General features: G+C 40.7%; 1 protein-coding gene across 6 annotated transcripts in view; it reads right to left on the bottom strand.

The window, feature by feature from the left end:
• Positions 1 to 24,743, bottom strand: part of cdk14 (cyclin dependent kinase 14) — a 330,986-nt gene that overhangs the window by 59,801 nt on the left and 246,442 nt on the right. For all 6 annotated transcript variants that reach the window (XM_020622244.1, XM_020622243.1, XM_020622245.1 and 3 more), the window contains one exon: positions 21,201 to 21,351. In XM_020622244.1, the coding sequence (XP_020477900.1) occupies positions 21,236 to 21,351 (116 nt within the window). In that variant the 3' untranslated portion in view covers positions 21,201 to 21,235. The remainder of the gene's footprint in view (positions 1 to 21,200; positions 21,352 to 24,743) is intronic.

Genomic DNA, 24,743 nt, shown 5'->3' with positions numbered 1-24,743 from the left:
GTCTGACCTCTGTGATTGCCAACAAAGGTTTTGCCACCAAGTACAAAAGCACATTTTGCAAAGGGATCAAATACTTATTTCATTCATGAAAATGCAAATTACTTTATATCTTTTTTTGTAATGCATTTTTCTGGATTTTTTTGTTATTGTTGTGTCTCTCACTGTTCACATAAACCTACCACTGAAATTGTAGAGTGATCATTTCTTTGTTAGTGGGCAAACTTACAAAATCAGCTGGGGTTCAAATAATTTTTTCCCTGACTGTACATACAGAGGATGTGAGACCTATGGATACTTCGAAACCCAACATCTACACTAACATCGAAGCAACTAGTAGCTCAGTGCTATAACATCTGCAAGAAGCACCTGCTATCACAACTAGAGATTGATGAGGTACAACATAAAGGGGGGAGCCAGGACGACCGGTCATGGGGAGATATCATCATCACCCCCACAATTGGAGATTGGGTATCAAGCCCCAATAACAGGCCGGGATGAGCTTGATTCAGGGGCTGCTGACCTGAGACTGAAGATCATGAGCAAGACGGACACCTGGAACTCCCGTGGCTGGTTACCAAGACTAAGTGAAGTGCCTTCTGAAAGTCTACTAGATGATGTAAATGCAGCACTAAGAGCAATCCCTACTATGACAATCACTGAGATGGCAACCGTTCAACCAAGGCCATAAGGAGAAGAACCTCCATGGAGAAGGAGGTTGGAGACCAAGATCAAGGCAGCATGGAGAGATAGTTAGCCAGCTATCAGAATTGCAGAAATGATGAAGAAATACAACTCACTGTCCATACCTGAGGCCTTAGAGACTGCCAAGCAAAGGCTCACAGCTCTGGCCACCAGGTTGAAGAGGTACACCTCTTGAAGCCAGGAGAATAAACCAAATGTTCTCCACTGAGCCATCCCAGGTGTACTCTCATTGGCAGGGTAATAACATGAGAGCAGACTGAACAGTTCTGGAAGAGCATATGGCATCACACAACAACAACAATCCCTGCACAAGACCCAGTAACCACAGCCACAAACTCTTCACCCTGTATACCCACGACTGCGTCTCCAACCATGACAACAACAGCCAGGGGTGGCTGTGGCTCAGGAGGTAGAGTGGGTCGTTTCCTAACCAGAGGATTAGCGGTTCAATTCCCGGCTTGTCCAGTCAACATGTCGAACTGTCCTTGAGCAAGACACTTGAATCCCCAGTTGCTCCCAGTAATAACACCGGTGTGTGAATGTGAAAGTAGTGAATAGTAGACTTCAGGAAGAACCCCTCCTCTCTGCTGCCCCTGATCATCAAAGGGATGAAGGTGGAGAGGGCTGACAACCACAAGTTCCTGGGCCTGCAGGTGACATCTGACCCGAGCTGGTCACTGAACACAGCTGCCACAGTGAAGAAAGCCCAGCAGCAGCTATACTTCATCAGGTGACTCAGAAAAGCTATGTTGAACTGTCGCCCTCTCAATCAGGCTTATAGAGGACTGGTAGAGAGCATCCTCACTATTGGCATCATAGTCTGGTATGGTAACACCACACAGGCAGAGAGGAAGGCTCTTCAAAGGGTCATAAAGACTGCAGAGAGGATAATTGGGACTGAACTGCCTGCTATGGACACACTGTACACACAGTGCTGTCGTAAAAGGGCGGAGAACATACTCAGAGATCCACGCCACCCAGCTCACTCCCTGCTCAGACACAAAAACTGCACCTACAGCCTCAGGCACAGCAGAGCGGACAGTATCATCACACACAGAACAAGACTTTACAACAGCTTTTTCCCTGCCACACTAAAACTGATGACAAATATGAAAATGTGAGAAATGTGAGAATATATATGCAATAACCCCTTACTAGACATGTGCAATAATAATACAGAAATGTTCCACAAGGTATTTTTGTAAGAGCATTTCATCAACAGTGTTCTCTTGGGGGACCTGAATAATAGCAGGACATTCTCTAACAAGCAATGGAAACAGGCCTGAATATAAATTGTGTTTTACTATGTTATAACCCCTCAATACCTCACCAAGCATAATGACATATCCAACTCCACCATGTGAATTAAGTGCAATGTCTGAAGTTCACTGGGGAAAATATTACCCTATGTTTGTGTATTGCGGTTTATAATGCTTTGTTGCCTTTATGTAACTTTTTATTTTAAGACTAAGTGTTCTTTCTGGCTTTTGACTCCTTACCTGACTCCAAATGAGAGCTGCACAAGAATTCCTATATGCCTAGACTGTCTGTTTATGCATAAATGGCAAATAAAAATTTTGATGTGACACCTTGACTTTTTACAATATCTGTGCATGGTAGTATGATTAAAGTTAGGGAGCAATTGTGGTTACGTTGTTGGAAACATTAATGCTGGATTGTACAAAGATGGGAAATGCAGTTTACAGCATGAGACTTGGAAAAGCTAGTCACTGATTGATCACCCTGCCTTCCAACCTCTTACTTTCAGTTTTGCAACATAAAGAACACACTACTCCCTCTATCAGCAGTAAATGTTAGCAGTGGATGGGGGAAACTGTGGTTCAGTGGGTAGAGCAGTCGTCTCCCAACCGAAGAGTTGGAGGTTGCCTGCAATCCACATGTCGAAGTGTCCTTGGGCAAGACACTGAACCCCCAAGTTGCTGTTGGTGTGGGTTGGCTCTGTGGATGGCTGCCTTGGTTCTGTACCGGAAACAAGTTCCTTGTGTATAACATACTTGGCCAAATAAAGGTGATTATCCTGGATGGACAGAATTTTGCAATATAAATGAAATTCCTAGGGATATTAGGTTGCAAAAAGCTGAGATATTGCGGAAAAGGATTTTAGGTTTGGAGGAGTTTGTCTTTTTTAACTACACTTTAACAGTGGGGCATCTGGTTCTTATACTCCTACTATAGACAAACTTGTCTCATGTCATATTGCTACTCACTGCTACAGGCATTCACTTTATGAGAAGCCCTAAAAAAGGAAATAATAAAAAGAGTATCGGTGCATATAACTAGAACATCCCTGGTTTCAGTCCAGACTGGGTCCCTGCATGGGCGTAAAACTTGGCCCACAACCTTTACAATTCAACATACTAAGTTTGAGGCCTTGCAGTAACATTTTTGCTTCATTTAATCTGTTACTGACCATTAGCTTGCCAGGATAATACAAAGCACTGGCTACACTAAATATGAAAATAAGCAAACTCCAAAGCCAGCCCAAAACCAAAGAGATATAAAATGTAATGACCTGATACTTTGTTAGCACCTGTTGGGCCAGATAGCAGAGTCCTCTGTATATCTACTGTATAACAACTGAAAAAAACACTATGGGGCAAATGAGGATCAGAGGAAAAACATTTATTAAAAAAACAAAACAAAAAACAATGATCTTATCTCAGGGATGACCAAACAGCAACCTTTGAGGGTGAGAAATGAATCCAGTGTGGAAGTGCCAAAACCTGCAGTTCCTCAAATGGCCACTTGAGGCTGGCTCCAAAAGGAAGTCAGTCCCCATAGATTCCCATGCACAACTGCCCAACTTTACAGCAGAAATTAGCATATTTACAGCCTGGTACAAACAATGGTTTTGGTCTATATAGCTTACATGACAACTGTATGGAGGGTGAATTTTTCAATCAAAAAATGTTTTGGCTGATTTTACATTTAGTATTGGTCAACATGTCAGGGAGAGAAAGGTGGACCTATGCTGCTGGCAGAATAAGTACTCTTACTATCTCTCTGCAGGTGCAGGTCAACTGAAGACAACTTCAAAAGGTTTTAATAATCATAATATTTCTTTACTGTTTCTCTTAACATGCCAAATGGCAGGAAAGCTTTCCCCCTGCCTCTCCTTCAACACTCCTCCCTTTCATGCACTGACATTAATTTCTTGCCACTCTGTTCCCCTGCAGTGTGGGCTCATGTATACTGGGACCAGTGTTTCCATGCCCCCACTCTTATACAGGGCTACAGTGTGCTGTTAACAGGCAGACTCCCCAGTGAGTGGATAATTTGTGAGTTGTGTCCAATTCAGATCGAGTCAGTCTCCTGCTGACTTCCTGCCTCAGCTCAGTGATGAACGCTGGCTAAACAGATCTGATGGAGTACAGCAGTCACAAGACTGGAGCCAGACAAAGCTGCTGAAAGGTGTAACATTAAATAAGACCATTTCTTGATCATATTTCAGTGTTACTCCAGATTTTTAACCATGGTATGGTGGAAAAGAACATTTAGACTCTCATGAGAAAGTTATGTTGAATCAGAAAATACAGTAAGCCTTTACGACTAACTCCAGACTGGTATCAAAATTATGAACCATAAAGAAAGCATCTAAAGTTCAGTAAGTAAAGTTCAGCAATGGAGAAAATTGAATTTGCTTACAGTGACTGTATAGTTAAAATCAATCAAGTTAGTGGACCTTGAGTTAAGTTGTTTTGTCAAAGTGCTGTTTCCAAGGTCAAGAATGAGCTATCAGCTCCATGATAAATATCATATCAATTGCACTGGCAACCATACATTATAAAAGTAGTAGTTAACAAACCAGACCAGACCTTATGCACAAAAGTAACTTGGTTAGTATTATTGAACAATTGTGATTGTGTATTAAAGTTTGAGGACCTTTGTCAATATGATTAAAGTAATAAACACACAATTAAAGTTATGGAACAGTGATGGTTAAAAGAAACGATGACTCTTGGTCTGAAATGACAAACAAGCACTGGTCTCCCATCCTGTGTTTTCTCAACCCATCCACCCACCCTAACCTCCTGACTTCCCGTTGCTCCCACCATTATTACTATGACCACAAAAGATCACCCAACAATAAAACATAACTGCGGGTTATAATAACATGCTGGCACAGCTGCTCTCATCAACTTGCAGCCATAGCTTGCCATGTGAACATGGCAACCACACAAACCAAACAAAAGAAAATAATGTAGGGTTTGGAAGCAAACTCAGGTCCAAGTTGTCATATTGTCTGGGCCCACAGACAATTAATACATTGGCTATAATAACAGTGGCCTTTTGCAAGCATTTCTCTTCATTTTAAGGTAAAAGTCTATTAAACTACACAATTCCATTAAAGTAGGTTGAGAGCAGCTACCTGTAAGTCCAGAGTGCCACAAAGTTTATTCTGCATCTACAGTATATCACTAATCTGTTAATGACTTTTTTTGGCCCCCCTGACTTGTCATCTAGCAAGACTGCCAAGTTAAAATTTCATTTCATTTCAGCTATGAATGTCAAAATCGAATGGACAGATTGCCATGAAATTTACTAAGCACCTTAATGATCCCCACAGAATGTTCCTGGTCATTCAGCGACTCTTCTTCATTGAATCTATCCTCATCCTTAGACCCAACACTGAACACAAGATCAAGATCAGATTACCAAGACCTTTGCTGAGGGGATGATGTTTATTTTTTATTTGGATGACCTTGGGACATTTCTGGCACCACCCTCAAGACTATCTCTGTCCCACTCCTAACAAGGCCCTAAAAGCAGAAAAATCATCAGTATGTTGTTTCCAATAAATACTGGGATCTCTAGGGACAACTAGAGAACTTACCCTATCAATCTTGTGCAAGAAAGCACAATAGTATATACACGCTATACTGGCAAACTGCTACATATAGTATATATCGACCTATCGATATATACTGTACGTACACTGTTCTTAGTAACCAGGATTGCAAACACACAGATTTGAACACATGGGCTGAGGCAGATACAAGCACATGTCAGCACACACAGACTTTCCTCCTTACACAAAAGTTTCTCAGTTTGTTCAGTCCACCTCAGCAGCTAAATGTTCAGTGGACAAAAGCTCCACTGTTTACACACTACACCCTTTAGACTGGCTGATTTTCAAGGGAAATACAGTATATACTGCTATGGTATATACATAATCAACTGGGTCTGGGAATGGGAAAATCACACTTGTAGAGGTGGCCATAAGCGGCAGGAAGAGACAGGGCCATTTGTTCTGAGGATAAACCAGATGTCTTTTGAACAATGAGAATCTAACTTCTGTTCTATGGCATTTCATCATTTTCTGTCTGAATTACCTCATTATCAGTACCGTTACATGAACACCCATCCTTTTAGGTATTATCCTATGCTAAATGTAATTAAATTTTCATTCACTGTACAACTTACAGTGCACACTAGGCCTGCATCAAAATGAGTAATCAATTTAAATTTAGATGTTTAATAACTGAATAACTCTGCATTAAAAGAATGCTGATCAATATTTTATCATCTAGACACTAGTATTTTCTATAATATTCACAAATTATGTCAGTCTTAAGTTGCAGCAAGAAGGTCTAGACAGATCCTTGAGCATCAGCCTTGGTTATAATAGTATGTTGTTTCATTTTTGAGGAATAGAATAGACTCTGTAGAGTTAGCATTTTTGCACTTCAGACACATACAGTACAGGCCTATAATTTTGAGTGGAAAATTCTCAATGAAATGCCTATTTTATTGTGTGCCAATGTATTATTTACAATTAATGATTAACTCTTGAGTTAATCATTAATAATAATACTTTATTTGTATAGCGCTTTACAACTCCATAGGAGCCCAGAGCGCTTCACAACACAACAAATAGAAAATAAATAACCAACAACATAGCAGTAAGACCAAAAACAAGAAAAATAAAAACAAGATATAAATCAAAGGATAATGAAAGGCTTCCATATCATATATAAGTATAAAACAGCAAGCTAAAAGACATCAACATGATGCCACTGGAGCAGATTAAGCACAAAAAGCCTGTCTAAAAAGATAAGTTTTTAGTTTGGACTTAAAAAAACGATAACTTAGTTATGGACCGTAACTCCGGCGGTAAGGAGTTCCAGAGTTCCGTATACGGCAAACAAACGAACGCCCCATTTTTTGCACTTAGTCTGCGGGACAACCAAGGACATGTGCTGTGAAGAACACAGCGCCCTAAGCGGAGTACGAATGGACAGCAGATCAGACAGAGTACTTAGGAGTATTTGACAGTAGACGAGCAGCAGCGTTCTGTACCATTGGAAGCTTCCGAAAGAGAGATTGGTTGATTCCTATATAAAGGGCATTGCAGTCGCAAAGTGATGAAAGCATGAATGGCTTTTTCTAAATCCACATGACAGAAAGTGCTTCACCTTGGTTAGGAGCCTCAGGTGAAAGAAGCTGGTTTTGACCACAGACCTAATCTCTTTGTCAAATCTAAGGCTACTGTCAAATAGTACTAGGTTTTTCACAGTATCAGTGAATGATGGGGCTGAGGCGCCTAAATTAGGTCCAGCAACGGAGGAGTCAGGACAAAAAGCGATGTATTCAGTCTTACATTCATTTAAGTGGAGGAAATTCTGTGATAGCCAATGTTTAATATCACGAAAGCAGTTCTGCAACAGGATGAGGGCATTGGAATCACATTGGATCAGCGGCAAGTAAATCTGAACTTTGTCCACATAAAAATGAAAGTGAATATTGTGCTGCGAAATGATTGAACCAAGTGGAGACATATATAAAGAGAAAAGTAACGGGGTGAAAATTGAGCTTTGGAGACGCCGAAGAAAAAGGGGCTGAGGTGGAGGAACTGTCATCAATAACGACAGAGAAGGTCCTATTCGTCAGGAAAGAAGTAAACCAATTTAGGACCGCACCTCTCAGGCCGACGTAATGTTCCAGATGGGAGAGAAGAACTGCATGATCGACAGTATCAAACGCTGCCGACAGATCAAGGAGAACTAGAATAACGGGGTGCTTGGCATTGAGAGCCAGAGTAATATCATTATGGACCTTCAATAATGCAGATTCAGTGCTATGATGAGGCCTAAAACCTCATTGAAAATTTTCAGCATCCAGACATTCCAGATGAGACTGTAGCTGTCTTTTTCCAAGACCTTAGATAAAAACAGCAATTGGGCAGAAATTGGACAAAATAGTGGGGTCGAGGTTGGGCTTCTTAAGGAGAGGTCTCACTATAGCATGCTTAAGAGCGGAGGGGACTCTGCCCATACTGAGGCAGCTGTTAACAAATATGAGAGTGACCAACAGTGTTAATAACCTCCTTGATTATCCTGGCCAGGACAGGATCTAAGGGGCAGTAAGCAGGTTTTAACTGCTGCACAAAATTTTTAAGTTGCGCCAGAGAAATTGAAGTAAAAGATTCCAAGGTATACTGGACATGAGAGACAGGGGGAGTGGTCTTGGGAATACTCTGTTGAATGGCCCAAACTTTATCAATAAAGTAATGTTGGAACTCATTACAGGTCTGAACCGACCCCTCATTAGACAGGATAGCAGCAGGATTAATAACAGATTTTATGGTATTAAAAAGAACTCTAGAATGATGAATATTATTCGAAATAATGTTAGAAAGGTATTCAGTTTTAGCATCTTTTACAGATTTCTGATAGGTAACCAAACTGTCTCTTAACATGCCCAGAGAGACGTGCAGGCCATCCTTCTTTCATCTACGCTCAGCCTGCCTGCAGCGTCTCCGCAATACCCTGGTGGTGTCATTTAACCATGGAGCAGAAGTGTTCCTAGATATCTTCTTCCTGAAGGGTGTGATGGAATATAATAATCCAGGAGCATGTAGAGTCGAATGAGGAGAGAAAGACATCAGGGAATGAAGGAGGCTTCAGGGCTTCTGAAGAATAAGAGTCAGAGGCTAGGAAAGCAGCTGCAAAATCAGAGGCCGTAGTAGGGGTGATCACTCTGCGGCGCTGACAAAGAGCCGTGGGTCTATGTAGACTTAGCGGGGTTAGGACCTCAAAATGGACGAAAAAATAATCAGAAATAGCCATATTTGATACATCCCCAATGCACACACACACAATCCCCGCTAGATGACAAGGTCGAGTGTGCCCCCACATTGATGAGTGGGGCATACTACTGACTGGGTGAGATCAAAAGAGGCCAATAAAGAATTAAAGTCATTTGCTAGCTGGTCAGAAGCACAGTTAACGTGGATGTTAAAATCTCCACAGATAAGAAAGCTGTCAAACTGCGGGATGAGCTCCGCCAGGAGTTCCCTGAATTTGTTAATGAAGTCCTTAGATTTAGGCGGCCCATAAACCACTGCACATAAGATAGGGCAGTGCAGCGTTAAAACAAAAATTTGTAGCTCAAAGCTGGAATAGCTCTTGGAAGGGATGAGGCGGCATTTTAAGGTAGGCTTGAAGACAGATGCCAGACCGCTGCCTCTACCAGCAGGGCACGGGGTGTTAAAAAACGAATATCCAGCCGGAAGGAGCTCAGAGAACAGACTATAATCGCCTTGTGTTAACCAAGTCTCAGTGAGAAAGAGCAAATCCAGGTCGTATGTGGAAATAAGGTTGTTAAGAACAAAAGTCTTGTTGTTGAGGGATCTTGCATTAAAAAGTGCAAGAAGTGGGGCAGCACGAGCCACTGGGCGAAGATAGTCTAGCGTGCAATGCCGTGGGAGCGTCTCACAAATCAGCAGCATGGGCGAGGGGGATCGGCGTCAGAGCCAACCAGACGAAGAAAGCGGTAGATATGAATCAGGGTCTGCCTTGGGTCGATGGTATCATGCTCCACGAGATGTTCAGTACATGACGGCGAATCCAGGCAGGATTTCAATTTAACATGAAGTCCACCTCTCCTGTCACATCGCCTACGGCAAAAACGGCCTGGAAGAGGGCCAACAGGACGCCGGAGGAAAAAAGGTATGGACGCTAACAGGGGTGGAGGTGGATTCGATTGATAGCCTCGATAGACAGGCATTGAGTTGAGAATATCTAGTGTCGAGCGATCATATACCAATGATGACAAAACAAAAACAGTATCGAAAATCACAAAACAAAACAAGCATAGGAGGAGCCGGCAGCAAGCCAAAGACAGCGGCGCCATCTTTTCTCTCACTCTCCTTAATACTTAAGTACAGTACTTAAGTAAATGTACTTGAATCTTGTACTACAAGTAAATGCACTTGTAACTTGAGTTATAAGGCAAAACAGTTCAAGAGGCTTATCACTTTAGTAGTGAAATAATAACATTACTGATCCATTGTCAGGAACACTCATGTTGCCTTTGCAGATTGTTTGGCTGTGACAAAGACAATAAACACAAAGTGGCTCATGCCCCTGCAGTGCTTTCTGCATTCATATTAATAACTGCTAAATAAGTAAACAGGCCTACCCTACTTATTACTCATATTTTTGTGCAGTCCTCATGCTCCAGCTCCCAGATTTGACTTAAGCCAAGCAGACACTGTATGGCTTCGACCTGGTTTTAGATCCAATTCAGTCACGCCCAACTACTTTTAGAGTTGGGCCAAATTTCAGCCTGATCAGTTGTCATTTGATGAACAGTGTGAGCAAGGCACCTGGTGCACATTTTATGACCCGCAATCAATGATCTGCCTCCCGACTGCATAGGTGGAATCCTGGCATGTCAGAAATCTGGTCAGCTGTGTTGCAGATCCATGGTCCGAAGTTAGTTCAGAACACTACAGTACAAAGACAATAACATAACAACGTGGCACAGACGAGATATCACAATTTGTAGACAGAATCAACTGAAATAAGGCCAGTGACTGTATATAATATAATTATAAGCCATATATGGAGGGGGCTAATCAAGCTCTGGCAGTGCCACACTGTACAATGTGTCATCAAAATGCTGTCATGATCTGCAGCAACAGGAGAAATACTGACAGCAGATTACCGCTGTTCATCAGTAGTGTTGCTTTCGTCAACGAAAATTATGACTAAATATCGTCGTCAACGAACCTTTATTGTGTGATGAAAACAAGACGAGATGCAACGAAAATGCTGGTCATGTGACGGTGACTATAACTAAATGTATAATGCAATACCGCAGTATTGTTGACGAAAAAAAAAAGAGACTAAATGTGGTTCACAAAATAAAAACTATGCCAAAATGTCTCTTCATTTTTGTTGACCAAAAAGAGATGAAACTAAATGTTATAATGTTATTTTGTCTCGTTCAGTCGTGTTATTATTATTATTTTGCAGTATTTCTGTTTCCTGTGTCTCGCTTCAGGGGCCGCGTCAGGTTGCACTGCCCAGAAGCAGGTGACGTCACTTCCTTAAGCCCCACTCACGGCATTATTTAGAAGGTGACAACAAACAAAGTTAAGTCTGACACAGAGAAAGGGACCAATGGCCGGCCAGCCGGGGTTCGTCATTGGGAGAAAAAGAAGCAACGACATTTGGAAAAAATTTCATTACATAGAAGTGGAAAAGAAAACAATGTGTTGTGGAAAAAGATGGGGACAAATGTGGCCACAAAATGACACAAAATGTGTATTGGATGTATTCTTGAGTCTATAAGGTAACAATAATATAATAAGATAACCTTGTTTGAAATGGGTTTGGCTAAAAGAAACTTTTGGTTTCCTCTATACTACTAGGTACTTATACTATATTGACTGGGTTAAATAGAATTGCATTACTAAAAAGAGACTAAAATACAATTTTCATTGAATAAAACTAGACTAAAATGTCATCAGTTTTCGTCGACTAAAACTAAATGAAAATAGTCATTGATAATTCTGACAAAAATAAGACTAAAATGTCATCAGTTTACGTCGACTAACACTAGACTAAAAAGAGTATGAACGTAACTAAAACTAATAAAAACTAAAATGACAGCTTCACACAAAGACTAGACTAAAATTAAAACAGGCTGCCAAAAAACAACTCTATTCACCAGCTATACAAAATTAAATGGTTAAAAGCAACACTGTTTTTCTTTAGTTGACCTAAACTTTGCTTGAGTTGTCAACAAACAAACTTGCTCCGGGGCTCTGTTTAAATGTCCAGAGTGAGCATTCACATCGTGCCCGGCTGAGTGAGCAAACAAGTTTGAGCAGTGAAGTCGCGGATTCTGGTCCTGCGGTTGGGGCGATTTAAACATATAGGATTAATAAAAGTGTCTGCTCAACTTTACTCTTTACCCTGATCAGACACAAAACCGAGCCTTTTCGCTCAGAAAATTTGCTGCTGCAATCCAAGATGGATGTTTTGATGCAAGGGTTGGAAGCATCATACATAGTGTACATACATGTAAGGACCATCCCTCTCCTCATTAATCTGAACTCGACTCATTATCCAATAATGATTCAAATGAAAGGTTAAACTCATTAGCATACTATCTCCAGATTGGTTGATGTAGAGGAGCTGTTGGCTGCAGCACATAAGAAGTGTTAGATATTAGTAAATCAGTTAGATAATTGTTAGACATTAATGTGTTAGTAATGCAGTTTAGTAAAATTTAAAGTCTGTTTTGTTTCAAGGTTAGCAGATAGAATGTTGATTCTGAAAAATGAACCATAGGCACCAATTGTTTTCCTGCATTAACCTTGTATTAGAATATCATGTCTGAATGAATGAATGAATGACTTAGCTACACACCATGTGACAACACACACACACACATTGAAATTCTTCATTTTGTTATGACTAGGTAAAAATACAGCTGCTCAAAGCATGTGGAGCACTATATAAGAGATGAAGTCTTCGGATTGACTTCATCTGGGTAAAGGGTTAGCCTAAACCTTATAAATGTATTAGGTTCTGTGTGGCCAGGGACTCCACTTCCCAGCAGCCTGTGTGTGTGTCTGGAAAGGGAGAAACCCGGGTTGTATTTGTAATTTTACTTGTGGTTAAAATAAATCAGCACTAGATGAAAAAAGATGGACTCTTTCGTTATTCAGAGCTGTCCAATTAAAGAACTGGGGTACTACAGAAGGAATTGCTTTCTCTTGTGTTTTTGGAGAATCAAAAAAGCAGAGAGGTACATACTGTATGCAGTGCTCATTAGGGAGAGCCTTATGGTGGAGGAAAGAGAAGGAGAGAAACAAACACTGGAAGATGGAGTGAAAAAGGTAGGACACCCTGTCTGCATCTCTCAAAACATCCTCCATTGCTGAAATTTGTTTGCAGCTATTGAGACACACTCACCAAACTGCTCTCATATTACTTTGTCATCTTACAAACAAAACTATTTTCAGAAGGGTAAAAGTGTAGAAAACTGACTTTATGATGTGAGACTGCACCAACAGAAACAGAAATATATCAATAACCTTGTAAATGTTACCATGACAAACTTGTTATAAAAGGGGAAGGAGGAAGGGGTGGTGGGCTGTGAGAAAAAAAGAAACTATTATGTTAAATAGACAGGAGCTCATGATAATGGGAGTAAAATCTCCCCAAACATGTCAGCCTGACAGTATCTGCTGCCTCTGCTGGTCAACAAATTACACATCAAATTATTCCCTGCACCTCCTCTTCCTCTTCTGTGCTCTACCACATCTTGCTTCCTTTACTTTGTTTGGTTTGGTTTGTTTTGTTTTCACTTTTGTCTGGACAAGATTCAAGATCTCGAATCTTGTCCAGTTCCTCCTCTCATTACTCTCCTTCCTGCACACCTCTTTCATTCTTGAATTCTTTCTGATTTGCTGGAACTATCAAAACACTTCCACTCAGCTGCACCCTGCTGTTTAACAGAGGAGGGTCCTCTCTCAAATCGTTGGCTGAGTATGAACACCAGCTGCAGAGATCGCTTTATCCAGCTCACAGTCTTGTCTGTCACCAAGTTACCATTGACTAGTGATGGCCGACTTGACCTGCAGCCAGTGACATTTGTCATTTCAGTGAGTGAAAGCAACGGCAAGCACCATGTAAAAAAGTGAAGAACTGCTACCTCCGTGATTTGCACGCTTCTCTTTGATCCAATCAGTTTCCTTTGCGCCCAAATAATTTTTCACATTCACACACTAATTTTCACAGGCACATGCAGTGGAATGTTTGCACTGCCAAGCCTGGCTGTCATAAAGGAGAGCAGCGCTGCAATACTATCAAGCTAAGGTTGAAAAACACAGTAGAGAACAGGAAAGAAAGGACTTCATTTAAGGTGATACTGATCCTTTGGGTTATCAGCTCAGGACATCCTACCTTAGAGCTGATACAGTCTGCTCAGATACACTCCTGAATTATACAAAGATACACAGAGCCTTTGGATGTGCAGCAATACAAGGGGACCCCACTCTGACCCAAATGAACTAAATATAATTGGGGTAGTACTAAACCAAGTTTGAGGTACTGGGGGTGGGGGGTGCTAGCAGGGCTGTCACCTCTCACTAGTTAAATGGCAGCGTTGTCAGTATCAGCATTACATGCACAGTGTGTGAACATACTCTCATACTGGTTGAGAGGTAAAACAGGGACTTCAGCCTCTTGACTGCAGGCAAAGTGGTGAAGATGTCACATTTTTGTGTTTTTTCTGTTCAACAGCTGTTTGATAAACTGTGCAGTCTCTGTTACTGGCAGATTTGAACTATTGCCATCAGGCAGGTGGTACACAACAATAAAAACTTGGACAAATACACTGAAAAATAGCTCCTACCACAGAGCTAGAATGGCTCTAAACACAGTTTTATAGACACACAGAATGTTAAGGTAGCATATTAATTCAGAATGTGACAGATGTTTTCCTCATTTTTCTCTACCGCTTAATCCCGAACAGGGTCGCTGGAGCCAGTCCCAGCCGGCATTGGGCAAAAGGCAGGATACAGCCTGACTAGGTCGCTGGTCCATCGCAGGGCCAACACGCAGATGAAAAACCAAAAACATTCACTCCTATGGGCAATTTAGAGTCACCAATCAGCCTCAGCCACATGTCTTTGGACAGTGGGAGGAAGCTGGAGTACCCAGAGAGAACCCATACAAGCACGGGGAGAACATGCAAGCTCCACACAGAAGGTCGCGAACCCCGAACCTTCTCACTGTGAGGTAATGGCGCTACCCACCGTGCCACCGTGCTGCCCGATGTTTTTTTATTTATTTATTTGTTTTTACTTACTTACATACTTATCTTGAGTTCTTTTAATGTGTTGGGAGTGCAATCATTTTTGTTGTAACATAGGCACAATGACAGTAAAGCTATTTAATTTTATTTGATTTTGATTTGGTGCATGATTAATGAGCGCTGTGGTAAATTAACTAATAGTTGTATAGTGCTCTTCTATGCACTGAAACATACTCAGAGTGCTTTAACACTATTTGCCCATTCACTCATTTGTTCACACATTGGCACACTGGTGATGTCATAGGGAGCGGGGTTCCAATAACAAAAACCTTTGTCCGTTCATGGTATGTAATCTGAATGCAACAATTACACTTTATAATAGGCAATTACAATAATTCTACTCTATAATATCAACTCACCATAATGCAGAGTCAGTGGGTGCCCTGGGCTTGTTTCCCTGCAACTAGATGCTCCCATATTATAAGTAATATCATACCATTTGTCTTGAGGCTATGCAGTTTGCTACTTCATCACCTCACCTCCGGATATTTTGGGTCAAATTTGTTTGGTCTTTTGTCACATAACATCCTAAGCTAAGCCATGCCGTGACATGCCGTCTTCTGTATAGTATACAGAAAGATTTTCCCTGATGAAGTTTAAAGCATTAACCAACTCTTTATTAAAGTGACCCCTCCACAGCTCACACTCTGCTCAGACACAAAAACTACACCCAAAACCTCAGACACAGCAGAGCGGACAGTATCATCACACACAGAACACTGTACAACAGCATTTTTCCTGCCACAGTAAGACTGATGGCAAATACAAACAGTGAAAAATCTGTGCAATAGCCCCTACTAAGTAGAATACCATATACAATAACACCATGTGCAATATCATGTGCAATATTTGAAACTCCCCATTTTACCAGCTACAGTATCTTATTCCTGTATCCACAATTTTATCAACTATTTTGTATTCTTGGATATTCTTGTTTTTTGTATTCTTTTGTATTCTTGGGTGATCTTATATTTAGACTAGGTGTTCTTTCTTGTGGCTTTAAACTCTTTACTTGACTCCAGGAGAGCCCTGCACAAGAATTCCTATATGCCCAGACTGTCTGTTAATAATCTGTGCACATTCACATTTTCATGCATTAGCTTTAATAAGAGCTTTATTTAATAAGAGTTGCAAACATAATCTCCATAAAGCCAGGAGATGTAAATGGTAAATGAGGTAAACAGGGGTGGAATGTGAAGGTACAGACAAATTTTCTAGAGTTAAAGTTAACATCTAGCGCCATCCTACAAAGACAGGATGAAATGAAAGCCCACATTACTGGCAGGCAACAAAACTGCACAGCTATAACAGGCAGTAAAAGTGGCTGATTTGAATGAAGGCCCCCCCAAGGCTCACAGCAGGTATACACTTTGAATCACTGTGTCTTCTACCTATAAAAACTTTCTGACAGGTTGATTTGTGGACCACACAAATCTATTCTTCCTGCTTCACAGCCAAGTATACTTGTTTCTGTCCTGTTGACTTTGTAAGTTTTGGCTTAATTAGAAAGACACCAAGAGAAAAATAGTGCTTTAACTTTCAAGAGAAAAACCTGAGGTATCCCTTCATTGTATCAAAAAAATGTACCATGGTCATTGAGGCAATGCCTTATCAGGTATGAGTGTGCATTTATGTATATATGCAGTTAGACAAATAGCTGGCACCTCTACATTCTGGACACTACAGTGTAGCTTTGCCTGTAGCTGTTATCTTCAAAGTGACACAGTGATGCTTCAGGGCCAGAGCGTCCTGTCGCCAACCTGTGATGGCTGACTGCACAGACACGCTGTCGAAAGGCTGCTGCTTTGTCTGAAGCCCAGCCAGGGGACCGGCAGAAGTACAGACAACAGCACTCAACCAGAGCAGCTCTGACAGCTGATGAATAAAAAATAAGATGTTGATTGTTGTTAATGAGTAATGTGAGATTATAAGTAAAGTGCATCAACAGTCTGACATAAGTCACAGAGATAAACCGGAGAGCGGTTTGCTCCCATCTTCTACCAGCAGTCAGCGGTGGTTTCTTTTATATGTTCACAGTCTTTGTTTAACCATAACCAAGTCGTTTTAGTCACTTAAACCAAACCAGCCCACAGTGGTGTTGCATTTGTGGAGTACAAATGAAGAAAAAACAATTAAATAAAAATGGCATGATCCCTGTACAAACACATGGATTCAGTTTTATTTTTAGCCTGAAGCACCAGTACACTGCAAATAGTAAAAACTGGTTGTAAAAATCTACACCACATCAAGAAAATTAATATTTGATATATTGTGGTGTATTTTATTGTGTGTAGCAAACTGTTGCATGTCTAAACATCCAGCAGACAAGCGCTCCTTTGGAGGTTTGTTTATGTGATATAATGAATATACTGTAAGAGTCCGGTCACTCTTCTTATAGCTCTGTTTTGGTCTCCACTGCCACCTAAGCAAAACGTTTGGCTCTTGAACTGTTAGTCTCTGCACCATGTTCAGCAATGAGGCACTAACTTTTTCTGTCTATCATTTCATGCAAAGCAGGTAGTGCACATTTTTTATTTGCTGCCTGCTGTTGGACAAAAGACACAGATACAGATATCCACATTTGATATCTTATACATCTGTAACAATGTGTTAAGCTTCTGAAAATTAGCTTCCAAAATACAACCAAATACAACTAAATTCTTGTTTGTCTGAGGCACTGAGATGTTGATTTGACCTCTTTCATGTTGCTTTTTGCTCTCTGATTGAATCAATGTTTCATGCTTTGTTATATATTCAGACTGTGAGTGCACTGCATCCAGTTTTTCCTCCCCTAAATCCTAGGGTAATGTTGAAGCTCACAGACAGGGCTGCCATGCCCCACTTGTTTTTGGGACTCGGAGTTGAACTGTGTGGTCACTGAGTGGATTGATGGGGGAGCCATTGCGTCCCCTCAGCACCAAATTGCATCAGCTAATCTTGTGAATAATGCAATATCATGAATAAACATGGATCAATGCAGTGCAGTACTGTAGAGGAGACATGCCTTATTCGCTTTTGCCCTTTTCTTCTCTTCTCCACCCCTGCTTCCATTTTATTCACCAAACTCCTTGTGTCTCTTTTTGGCTTTCTCTTCTCTCATCACAAAAACACTCTCTTTCTTCCCTCCCTGCCAAAATCAAACACTCCCACTATTCCCCCTTCCTCTGTCACTCTCTTGCCATCCTTTTCTTCTTCTCTCTGGCCACAGCAGTGACAGACATTGTAGTGCTATAGATGCTGGGTCTCAGTGCGGGCGAGTCAGACCCGGCCTTCTCTCTCAGCTCAATAGCTGCCTGATTTTCCTCAAAGGCAGCCATCCAGCCAGCACAAAGCCTGCCTGCTGGGAATAGACCCACAAAAGAGAAAGGGGCTGCTTTCCTTCTTTGCTCTGCTCTGTCTGAAGCGGCCTGCCTCCACCACCTCCTATAAATAATACAACACTCCCTCAACAAAAAGAAACCCTGCACTGCTCCCGCAAGCCTCTGCTGCCATCTCTGCTTTATTCTCTCCCTGTGTCTCTAGCCTCTTCTCCTATTTCCCACCTCTTTTACCTCTTTTACTAAACACAGATAAACACTGCTTTTTGAATGGGCTTAGACTGAGTTACATATTAAATTAACTAATGTATGAGATTTCTTTGTGTAGTGTGCATTGCTGTCTTACATATAGCATCTGTGCACTGTGATACTTGTAGTGGTGAAATGGTTTGACCACTTTTCTAAATAACTGCATAAGGTACAGTATACTGAGGTGCAGGTAACCATAGCAACAGTAATTTGGGTTAATATGTTTCTGTTTTCTTTAGTAGTAAAACAAACCTAACCACTGGTTAAACCAACCATCAACAGGCTCTAAGAAAAGGCTGCATTTTCTCAAGTGTCATGGTATGCTCTATGGGTCACAAGTGTTTTAATGCTGAAACTAAAGGGCAGGCGAAAGAGGGATGTTCAGGCAGATAACAGGGTATGATTAATGTTTTTATATTTAATATTTATGTAGATGTTCATTGCACTTGGCTAAGATTAGAAAATCATGACCTTGGTTTAACCCAAGGGGGGAAGCAGAAACAAGTTGTGAACAACAGTGACATATTGTATCATCACTTTTTAAGTCAATGGTGTGTCTGTGTTGATCTGGTGAAGTTGTTAGCAAACAGTGAAGTCATTTTATTTACACAAACCGGTATCACAGATTACAGCTCCAATCAATTCATCATATGAGACCATCTGTCCTTACACTTGAATCAGTCAGCAGCTGAAGCTCTGTTGACTGAATAGGGTGTCAACAGATTTGATCTTCAAAGGCCACTGAAAGGCCTGAAGAAAATAGCCATTAGTGAAATACTGTTTTTCTTGAATAAGTTTCAAAGTAATAATTATATCAATGTGATTCCAAATGCTAGGGGTGGTTTTTTGTTGTCAAGGAATCATAGTATGGGAGTCAAACTATCATGGGAATATTGCTTTTAGTTGTACTGGCATTATGGGGACAGTGAACTGCCTTGGCAGAGGTTTAAGCTCTCTGAGTGCTATCTAGGTGTATTTGTCTGCTGCTACTGAACAGGGAGAGTATAGTGGGATTTTAGAGCTTTTAAAGTAAAAACAGCTGCCTGCTATGACCATAAGCAATGTCACGAGAGTAGTGAGAGCGAACCAAAATAGTAAAGTTGTGGCCAAACAGCTAAACAATGAGCGGAACATCATTATATAAAGCTCTGTAAGGTAAATTGCAAATTGGGGTGATAATTCTTTGCAGGTTCACCAAATGAGCGAACCCTTTTACAAAGTAGCATTGTGTTCACATTATTTGATACACTGTGACTGTAAAATGTCAGTTATAGCTGAAAGACATTAAGGAAAACCAAGAACCTGCTCATTATGAAACTTGACTCATACTACGGCTAAAACTCAGTATACCTCAGCCTCTGCTGCTACAGTGTTGACAATTATCTAGTGACTCTCCTGAATGTATGAAAGTGCAACACTAAATATTTAACCAAAACCACTATCTTTCACTTACCTTATCCATATATTTTGGTTGCCTAACTACACTCTGGGTGTAGGATGTAGAACATAGGCCCTGGACTTAATAACGTGATGTCTCATACATCTGTGACAGTCTGTTTCCTTAAGGCTTGTCATTTTATACTCACATGTTAAATACTTTAAAGAGTAAAAATAAAAATAGTGATACTCCATACAGTTTTGTTTTTGTAGCTTCTCTAACTTGACCTAAAATACTTAGTGGGTAACCCTGTTTAAATATGTGCATTAGTTACATTTGTGGGAATGTATAAATGGCTGTGTGTGCATGTGTTGGTGCAATTTGTCAGTGTACTAATGTGAATGTGTGCACAGGGATTAGGCTGCTATAACTGAGGCTCTCCTAGCCTGCCAGGCTTTAGGACGGGCCTGGACAAAGAGACTGATTTCAATGTAAATGCAGCAGCTGAGAGGACACAGCTCTCTCAGTGGGGTGACTTCCACCCTCCACATGCATGCACACACATACTGACACCCATACACCATGAGGATCCAGATAAGGATAAACACATTTCACCATATTCACTGACATAATAAACACAGAGGATTCAGCCTCCATCTACACCATGTATAAGTGGCAAATGGACTTGGTAGAGGCAACACCAGCAAGAGAATGTTGAAGAATCTTAGAAGTTGGTGACCACTGTTTGAAAACTGCTTGTGTCTGCTGTGGCACCTGTCAGTAATCATAGATATAATCTGGTCCACAGTGCTGTGTTGTGGCCCTGTGCGGGCCCTCACAATACCAAGTCAGTCCCCATGTCTGGCCTCTGCACCTCTTATTACATGCAAATTATGCCGCTTTATCAGAGGAGTGAATGAGAACCCATCTCAATCACGCACAAGCCATTCTTCAATCTATTACTGCATTCTCTGCTTTAGTGCAGACAGCACAGATCTCATGGTATCACTGTTCAAAAAACACTGGAGGTTGGCAGAATACAGATAGGCAGGCAGAATTGATGAACTGAACAGCTAATGATCCAATACTGCTGCTTAGCATGCTCTGCAAAACATGTTTCCCAACAGTTAATATGTATGTGCTGTGTTCTTGTGCTTTGTAGTATTCATTTGTGTAACTTATCTTTTAAGAAATTTCTAGAAATGTTAAAATACAAGAATAAAAAGAAACAAATATATACCTGTAATTTTTAAGGATCTGCTGTGACCATTGAACCAGTTTCCCATTCAGATTCCCATTAATGTTTGACTTTGCTTCTGCGCCCAAATTCTATTTCCCCCTTGCGAGTGTATGCGACTGCATGCTGCTGCTGCATACCGTTTGTGTCTGCTTCTTGCATAGTAATGAGCACGTACCTGTCAGGCAGACATGTGCAGGCTGCTGCCTCAGGTCAGTGTTTGCTGCCACAGGATGCTTTTCCATGACTGTTCTTTCGTGCACACACCTGTATGCTGTCCCCGCTCTCTGTCTGCAGCTTGACATTTGGTATGGTGAAGATAGAAGACACTGCACAGGGAGAAGATGCAAGCAGATTAAAAGAATGTGAGCTGACAGAGTAAGCTGTTACAGATAGAATGCTATTTAAAAGTGAAGTTTTTTAGGATTTAAATTGATTTATCATAGGGTTCTTTAAATTACTACATGTAACATTTTAACACTGCTCATTTGCTTTTGTGGAAGAAGGAAGAAAATGATCTCATCAGTTCCTGTTCTTTTCCACTGAAGGAAAGAAGCTGAAACTTGGAGCTTCCCATAACCTGAACAAGGTTTTCCCTTATATTTTACAAACCAGGCCATTTAAATGGTGTCCTTTTTATTTATGATTATTAATACATTTTTCTTTTAAAGTACTGTTTGACTGACCAAAGTTCCCATGAAACTTTGGAGTTGCACCTGATGGTTTCTGGTATGTAAACATGTTGAGTGAGTTACACTGTAGGCTGCAACTTGTGTCTATATTTATTTATATTTTAGCAAAACACTTTAAAATGACATGATTCTCAGGCAGGTCTAGAAACAAAAGTGGCATCCTTTTCTTTTTCTATGATTTCTAAGCAAATGTATGCACACTTACATCACAAATAATGACTGGGAAATGTAAGCCACCACATTAGTCTGAAAACATGTGTATCTTTGTTGTGACTCTGAGAAGGAGTACAAGGTTTGACTCAAATGTACTTAAAACTCAGGGTTTACACTAAAAACAAAGGAGCTGATGGTGGCAACAATTTGCTGTCTAAAAGTCTGCTGACAGTTTGAAAACCCTGTTAAAACAAAACTGTTGACCGTAACATAGTGTGAATCTACTGCATTGCTACATTATATGGGCAAGTACATTAAGTTGAATAAATATGTCATAAAAAGAAGAATATCAAATGGCAATTTACTTGTTGATTTTATTAATTCAATATTGTTTTGTTTATATTTTAGGAAACTATGGGGATATAACACTGTTTAACTTCCGACTGGGGCAAATGGATTCAAATACTTTCTCCATTCAAGAGGTGGCCAGTAACTAGTACATATACTCAAATACTATAGTTAAGTATAAATCTGAGGTACTTTTACTTTACAGGAACATTAGCATTTTATGTTACTTTTACTCAATTCAACTACAATTCAGAGAGAAATAATTTACATTTTATTCACTGCATTTATTTGACGGTTTCAGTTACTTTGCCGATTCAGTTTCATAATGCAAAATGCAATCAAACAATAAATGATTATGTATTTCCATGGAGTAACCACCTGGCAGTATAGAACGTGGTTAAAGTGGCTCTACCTTTAGTAGCTGTGCTGTTTTTGTTCCACACCAAGTCACTACAGAATCAGAATCAGCTTTATCGGCCAGGTGTGTTGGACACGAGGAATTTGACTCTGGTACAGCGGTTCTCAATATGTATACAACATAGATCTTGAACCATTAGTTTGTATTAATAACTAGGAACTGTTCTTAGCCAGTTGTTCGTCTGTGTGTTAGCCCTGCAATGGACTGGCGACCTGTCCAGGGTGTACCCCGCCTCTCGCCCGCTGCTGGCTGGGATTGGCTCCAGCACCCCGTGACCCCGTTTGGGACTAAGCGATTTAGAAAATGGATGGATGGATGGATGGATGTTCTTAGCCATGTTTTGCAGTTTGTTGACCAAACATGAACTAGACAACATCATCAAATTCAATAGTTTTTAAAATATATTGTTTTCTCAGTGTACTTGTACTTGTACTTCTGAACTTTAATCACATTCTAGAGCATGTACTTAGTACTTCAACTTGAGTAGAAGAATTTGAAGTGGTACTTATACGTATGTGCTTTTTTTAGAAAAGAATTTGCACTTTTACTTGGATATTGTGTACTTTTACCACCTCTGCTCCGTTCTAAGTGCACACTCTTTTCTTTAACTAGGAAATGAAAGTAATGAGTTTTCCCAAGAGATCAGGGGAACTGGAGGAACGACTTCTCCGTCCAAACATTTTATGTGAGTCCAGAGACTCACATAAAGCTCTCACTTCTTCCACTCCCAGACACCCACATGTTGTGTTCAAATCAAAAATGTCATAATCCACATAGCAACAGTTTCCTCAGGAGCTCTGTTGTCTCAATAATACTGGTATTGTTCCTGGTAATGTATCTCAGTACCCTCTGGATAAATCCATAATACCCAAGACAACACAGTGCACAGCTGACCATAGAAAATATGCTGTTCATCCCTATGTGGATAACAAGGGAACACTTACTTGAAAGGTTCATCAGTTTTTCAACCACCACTCTTTATTTGGTTTATTTCTACAAAGCAGTACTGTACATACTTTTACATACTGGGCTGTGCCATTTGGCTTCAGTCTTTTCTGGGGTTAGAACATGATTCCTATGCTGTGGTTAGAGCCAAATACTCACAACTAGCCAGTATATCACATTTAGCTCTGATTTGTACAATTTGGACACATTCTTCCCCCACAAAACTGCAAGCGGCAAACCAACCCTTGTCTTTAACACACACAGATGATACTTTTTGTTAATCCACTCCTGTCCTCATTTTATGACACTGTTTAACTTCACTCATTCTTCCCTCAGTGACTCTGCTTCTTTGCCTGTTACATGCACATGCAGAAAAGAGAGAATCAGAGACAAAGAGATAAAGAGACAAGGGAGAGAAAGAGAGAGAGAGAGAGTAAGCTTGACAAAAACTCAAACTGAGCCACCTCTCCTCACTCTGTCTCTTAGTGACCGAGTCTTTTCAGGCATGACAACCTGCTGGGTGCTGATAACAGGATTAATAATGTAGAAAAATCCTAATCAGGGGGAATTAAAATGAGAATTCTCCCATTAAAACTACCACTGTGTCAGTGGCAGCACACTCAGGTCTGCTGAGCAGGCTTTTCACTCCACTAATGAATAACAACTTAAGTGGTGACACACAGCATGTATATGCAGTTGTCAAATAATATGGATATACAGTCATCTCTGGTGTACTTTGATACAATAAACTAGTTCTGTAAGATTAATTGATTAACTGTGAAGCTGTGGCTAAAGCCTCTTACAGTTATACACAGAATATACATGGGAAATCAACAGGATTAATACAAATGCGCTTCTAAAGTGAAGATGTTTAAGCTAAGATGCTGTGGTTTTCTAAGGTACTGTGTTTTTGTGCTGGGGCTCTTAGTTCAAGAGCTCTTTGCTGTCTTGTTGCTCTGGGCACAGAACAAGTCAGGAAGACAGAAAATCAAACTGGCGGCCAGCAGAGGTCTGACTGGGCTTGCTGTACCAACGGCATCCACATAATAAGACAGGCTTTCTCTGCATGAACAAAAACAAGCCCTGCTCGCTGCCTTCCTTGCAGAGAGACAGAAAGAGTGAGGGGAGGGTTCTGTATGATCCAGTGGAACTGAGGGAGCTGAAA

This window comes from Monopterus albus, unplaced genomic scaffold (assembly GCF_001952655.1).
Source record: "Monopterus albus unplaced genomic scaffold, M_albus_1.0 scaffold276.1, whole genome shotgun sequence".
Taxonomy (NCBI): Eukaryota; Metazoa; Chordata; class Actinopteri; order Synbranchiformes; family Synbranchidae; genus Monopterus; species Monopterus albus.
Note: the sequence above shows the minus strand (reverse complement) of the source record. Positions and strands in the feature narration are given on the sequence as shown.